The 6,293-nt window shown below is 46.1% G+C and overlaps 1 protein-coding gene across 2 annotated transcripts in view; it reads left to right on the top strand.

Annotated features, from left to right (window-relative positions):
• Positions 1-6,023, top strand: part of LOC144138028 (fatty acid synthase-like) — a 69,503-nt gene extending 63,480 nt beyond the window's left edge. For both annotated transcript variants that reach the window (XM_077670077.1, XM_077670078.1), the window contains exons 25-26: positions 1,274-1,492; positions 5,098-6,023. In XM_077670077.1, coding sequence (XP_077526203.1) covers positions 1,274-1,492; positions 5,098-5,129 — 251 coding nt within the window. In that variant the 3' untranslated portion in view covers positions 5,130-6,023. The remainder of the gene's footprint in view (positions 1-1,273; positions 1,493-5,097) is intronic.
• Positions 6,024-6,293: the final 270 nt, after the last annotated feature.

Below are 6,293 nucleotides of genomic sequence, written 5' to 3' on the forward strand. Positions count from 1 at the left end.
ATTTGCTTGGGATGTGTTTAGTTTTGCAAGGCATCAAGTGCCTTTATTGTTCCCTCCTAAAAAAATTTTTGATCGCAATACTACCAATAACACTGCGTTTTCATCCCTATGTGAGGCCGCTTCACTAAAAGATGAGCAGTTTAACCGCTTCAAGAGGGAGTTTTAGGACGGCACAACACTGCTGCCACTATTTTTTACCGCAGCCACATGTATTCGCAACGGTTCAGCGCATCCCCTCAGGTATCTGGCGTTGTATTCCGGATTTTTGTGCTTGAGATACTTGAGTTTTTGCACTTAAGCGCTTCCCTCAAAGACAATCAGTTTATTCACTTGAACAGCGAGATGCGCGTAGGCGCCGCTCCGCGGTGTTCTTTATCTTAGACACATCTTTGACAGAAAAGGTTCGGCGTCTCTCTCAAGTATTTGGCGTTGCACCTTGATCCTGGCATGTCTACCTTTCCCACCTAGGTAGGCTGTTCACTTTATTTAAGTAAAGAACTCAACCTTTTCAACACCGTATGTTTCGGCAACTTGTCCGCCGTCCTTTTTCCCTCAAGCAGAAGTTTCACAAACGTGGTTTGGCGCACCCTCTCAAGTAAGGCCCCGTGAACTTGAGCCACCCCCCTCTAGTTATGCCACTGAGCGTACAATCTGGACACCTGGTCGATGGGGACGCCAAAAATGCGACGTGCGAGGAACGTGTACAGCATCTCTGCTTATAGGTGACGTGCCACGATTCTCCCGCATGGAAGCACATCTCTGTCACCTTGTGCCGGCGCATCTACAGAGGTTTAATGGTGACTCGGAACTGCAAGTTGCAGCCTGCGTTCTAGCAACAGTTCCTAACGTAGTTAAAATTCTCTTTTACCTCCACCCCGCTGGTCCTCGAACTGAACGGTGTGAAATTTGTAATAATTTTTTACAATTACTGTGGAGCTAATGTGCGCCCTAAAAATTACTTTATGCCAAATTCTTGCATCGTCCCTGACTACGTGACAATTTTATTTTAGCTCGCCGCCCCCTATGAAGTCCTCGATTGATCTATCCTTCTATCCTAGATGCTGCGAATCTATGTCCGGGCTCCAATAACTAGAACCCATTCATAACTTCCAGGCATCATAATATTCTTATGCAAAGCCTGAGCGACGTTTGGCACTGCCAAGCGAACACTGTTCCAGGAAGATACCTGTACCCTCCGGGCAGCGGTACAAGCTCGCCATAAGTGCGTCCTGTGAAAGTTACTAAAGCCTTTTTCATGCGTATTATCTTGCAGGCATGAAAGAGTGGTCCACCTTCAACTCGCACGTAACACTCGGTGAACTAGGCCTGGACTCTTTGATGGGCTTCAAAGTACAGGAAGCCATCGAGCTTCACTGTGGCCTTGTACTGTCCATGCGAGAAATTCGGCAACTTACCATGAAGCACCTGGAAGACATGGCTCGAGAAAACACCCCTGCATCGAAGAACAGCACAACAGAACTGGAGAGAAAAGGTGCATTGTCAAACGCATTTGGTTTGTGAGGAAAAAATTTCTTTTGTCGGTCCGATGGCGTTCTTTCAAAACATTATTGCACTTCCCCGTAGATCGGTTGGTGTACTGATAAGATCTGATAAGATCTCTCGACAACCGCAGCATGCGTGAAGCGGGCTCATATTTTGTGAAAACGGTTACTTGAACATCGCGGAAAGGAACGCTCCTAGATGAAACAACACACGCATCGATCATAAAGAAGGGCTACACTAGTATACGTTGATCTCATAGACCACGTATCGGTACACATTTGAATTGTTCCTAGATCTGGTGACGTAACGCACGAAAAATCGTAGCATGGGTTCTTTCTTAGTTTGGGATTTGGGACTTTGAAGGTTTGAGGATCGATTCGAGTCCCATTCAGTGAAAGTTGGGCGCACTTCTAGCTTTCGCGGTTCTCCGAACTTTGTTTAACAACGGATGGTAAATTTTTCACAACCTTTGCAGATTGTGCCTTGGAACTTGGTTTAACCAAGTTTCTAACGCCGCATTCTCTGATATGCAGGACGTATTCATTTTAAGAATAGTTCAACGTAGCCGAACTTTAAAAGCAGTACCTTGTGCGCTGGGCAGATGTTTTCACAAGAGGTGATAGGTTCGAATAATTGGTTTGGAGGCCTTTTAATAACAATACATTTTCCCCGCTGTTTATATCACCAGGAGTTTCTTTAAAGGAAAAGCGCAAGACGGGCCTTTCATAAATAACTAAAAATAAATTCCTCTGCAAAATATCGTAGCAATATCACCATAAAAACGAAATACTTCAATCATTCTGGATATACCAAAAAAAACCCTGAAAACAAAATACAAATTTGTTTTATTCAATAGATATGATTTTTCAGTGCCACAAGCACTTTTCCTGCAGGAAACGACGCTTTATTTACTCAGAAATTAGACAGGTTGAGCCAGAATTGTTATTCTTTCGATGCATCGCGCTTTTCGTGACGGCTGCAATGACGTACATTAGGCAGGTACGTCAGCGAACGTTAATATGTTGGCTAGAGCAGCAGCGAACGGCGAAACACCTTGTGCACCATCCGTCCTCCTACATGGCACTATGATTCTTCTCATAGCCGTTGTCCGCATTTGCTTTCTTTTTGATCGGATTTGTGCCTCACTAATATTTGTGTCTGACTAACTAATATTTGTAGGCGTGCTAGTAGTCGTTTCGCCAATTACTGGGTATGCTCGTCAAAACGTTGTATAAGGCAATGCCGCTTACGCCAGTTTGCCACTGTAAGCTCAACGCGCAGGACACCAGTGCAGCTATAACCACCGGCATAGTACGCGCAATATCCAGTGGTGCTTCTATGTTTGCGTGTGCGTTCGTAACTTTCATTGCTCACCCCACCATTCTTGCTGCTATAAAAAATATGTTAGAACTTTAGGCGCAAAAAGCTTGCTCTACAAGCTTATAATCCATGCGTAATTTACGTTGCATTTTGTCGGCTTCGTTCATTCGCAAGGAGCTGTCTTAATACGCATAAATTCAGTACGCAAACGTTGGTACAGTGCCGCATGCACATTCTCTGTTTGTCGTAATTATACAGCTTATTTCAGTGAAGTTTACGTTAAAAGCGGTGTCAGTGCTGTTCTAACTAGGCAATCTTTTGATTGAACCGGGCTTGAAGTTTGTATTAATGGGCCCTTTATAAAGGCGTGTGTTGAGAAAATGTGAAACTCACGTTTGAAATATACACCGAAACATTTACACAAATGTAATCACCGATTAGTAATGCACAGTATTTGTAAAGCAGTAAGTTAGGCAATCATAACACATCAATATTGACAATTAGGGAGTGTTCATTGTACTGCTTGCTGATTTTGAATAGTTCTAAGAAGCTGTCCGGCATTATTAGTAAATGAGTAGGAGGAGTCAAACCTTTTTAAAAACAAGTTACCTGATTTAAAAAAAAATGGCAGCATCTCCACTCCGAGGATGATGGCGAGGGTGCGGAGTACGGGGACTCGAAATGACATCCAAGTTGCGCCCCGAGTGACATCCGATTTGCGCCCCGACCGTCGTTTGATTTGGGCCATGGGTTGCACCTTTAACAATTCCTAAATGAAACTGCATCTCACGGCTCAAACCGAATTTTGCTTGATTTTTCGCTTGATGGTGGTGTGCGCACGGGTGGACGCGGACGGACACTGAGAGGTCCTAACGTACTCCGCACCGTTACAGGCGAGGGAGTAAGCCGTTTGACTCTCAGGTACTAACTCACGGTTGTAACCCAACGGGTAAGACGACTGACACTAACTCTGTCGGGTCTACCAGAGACAGGCTCGAATCCTGGCGGTGCTATGCGCACGGACGCGGACGGAGATTGTGCGGTCCTAAGGTGCTCCGCACCTAAAATCTTATTTCCGTCACCTGCACGCCCAGATGTCCGTAATGACATTTGTTTAGGCAAGAAATGCTGTTCTTCTTAGAAAGTATTGCCGCCTAGACGTGTAAAAACTTGACTCGGGCAGGAATCAACGAAAATTGTGTGTGTAACGGAATGATAAACAAATCTAGACAGTTAATTTTTAGCACAGTTGTAGTGTAAAAATAAAGATGTTTAGATTTAGGAAGATTGTACTTGCACGAGGGACGGTGGTTGCAGCAGCTCTCCTTTTAAGAAAATGGCCGCCACGGTGAAGAGTTAATAGATTAAAAACGCATGTCTGATGTGATGGCACTTGATCCCGGCCCAGTACAGCAGCAGCCCAGTGGTTTACCAACTACGGCATCTCGGACATGCGCACCAGTAGTATTTAAACGCACAACCCAAATGATCAACTTCGAGAGTCTACAAGTTAGCTGCGATTGAATGTTTTGCTTATAAACTGTGGAAAATGCGACGACTGTTTACCCAACGGCAGGGAAATTACTTTCAATATCTGAAGCCACGACCCATGAAATCTAGCACCCGATAGCTTTTGAGTACCTTACTTTCCGCAGGGTTTAACAAAGAAAAATTCCACTACTTTTCGCGTGAAAGCTTTACTATCGTCTCGCAAGTTCATTCATCTCATCGCAATGGGCTACGCAGCGGGACCGCAATTATTGCAGGAATGCAGTCACGCCACGGAATCTACTTCGGAGACGCGTCGGGGCAGCGCTCGCTCGGAGCCTCACCCCTGCAGTACCAGGGGACCACAAAAAGGTTTAACGGCTGCTGACCCGGTGTTTTGGCAGCTCAGTCTCGCCATAGATGGCAGTCCGCCTGCCGATCGCAATTGTGACATGTGTGATGCTGGGGCTCGTTAACCGCAGCGGAGGCGCGTTGCAGCTGCGCTCGCTCGGCACCTCGCCGCAGCGCAAGCCCGTGACTAGGCGAGGTTATACTGGCTGATTCACTGGCGCTTGGTCGTTTTGTCTCCCCATCACCGTAAATGGCGTGCCGGCTGGATCGTTTGTGCGTGCGTTCCAACGCAAGCGACAGGCTGAATCTAATCACACAGTAGCGTACCTATCATGAAACCATGTGGGTAAAGCCTTTGCTAGACCAGGCTAAATAGACTCGATGATAACGTGGTTTACTTGTGCTACACCTGACCCATCTTTTATTTGGTCGCAGCACCCAAGGACCAGAGCAACATGTCCGCCTGAGCTTAACAGCAAGCCCCGCCGAAAGAAGCAAAGCGGAAGACCAAAAGGACCCATTGGACACTTCACCGTTTGCCGCAGCTTCAAGAGCTACACAACTACCCACAACTAGTCCTGTACAGCACATTTATTACCGGCGTCTATCACGTCATATTTCAAAGTGTAGAAAAACAGACCTTGTAAACCCGGTAGCCTAATGAGCCCTTAATTTTTGTATTGGACATGGCGTGACCTAAATAAATACAGCTGCCGGCAACAGGCAACATTCTAAATAACTAACGCAAAGAAAACCCGGGAATACCACTACTTCCCACTCCTGCTCCATTAAGCGGTAGGAGATACTGTTGACGAGAGGTCGCCTGGAGGACTGAACAGTCCTGATAGCCCGGGCCACAAATGTGCGGTCAACACATGGCTTCATGGTATAACAATTCACTGCTACATCTAAAGCCCAATAAATGCTTCATCGCTCTCTTTATCTCTCTCTAACCGCTGAACACGACAGCTACTGATCCATCCTCTGTCTTCAAACTTCACCCAAAGGTTATACGCTCGCCACCCACACTGCTGTTAATCAACAGATGCAAAAACTAACTTCGTTATCTACTTGACCACTCACAGTTTACGGCGAGATCATGTTAGCTGTTGTCGGTAGCGCCTGCTACACGCTACCCCATTTTCTTGGAACATAGAAATAATGAGGCCTACACCCCATCCACAAACCATAACCTCAAACGTGGGAGCGTGAGCCGAACAGCTCTTGCCTCGACACGCAGCTATGTCTAGCACAAGGAGCGAAAATGGGCGGCCGCACCAGAATAATTTTGGACGAGAGACCCTGACCATGAACCTGCTCGCTTACACGGTTATTAAACGAACTCTGAAACACTTACAATAAGCGCTTTCCTTCTTTCCTTCCTGTCCGGAAGCACTAGAATATATATTGTTATCGCAAGCACTGAGCAGCGCTGCGTAGTTTGCTCGTCGCAGCAGGTACGCCTTCCTCTTCTGATTTGCTTTTGTGGCGTTCTTTTTACAGCGGCTATCGAATGCGTTTATCTCTGCAACTGAAGGAAAGCCGGCCAATAGCCGCTACAGCGCTGTAATGATGTAATTCCAGCGGTCGAAGAACGCCAAGAGCGGGAAAGAGAGAAAAATTTTTTGTGC

Source organism: Haemaphysalis longicornis, unplaced genomic scaffold, assembly GCF_048455015.1.
Source record: "Haemaphysalis longicornis isolate Haplotype H1 unplaced genomic scaffold, Haemaphysalis longicornis Haplotype H1 scaffold_5, whole genome shotgun sequence".
NCBI classification, from domain to species: Eukaryota; Metazoa; Arthropoda; class Arachnida; order Ixodida; family Ixodidae; genus Haemaphysalis; species Haemaphysalis longicornis.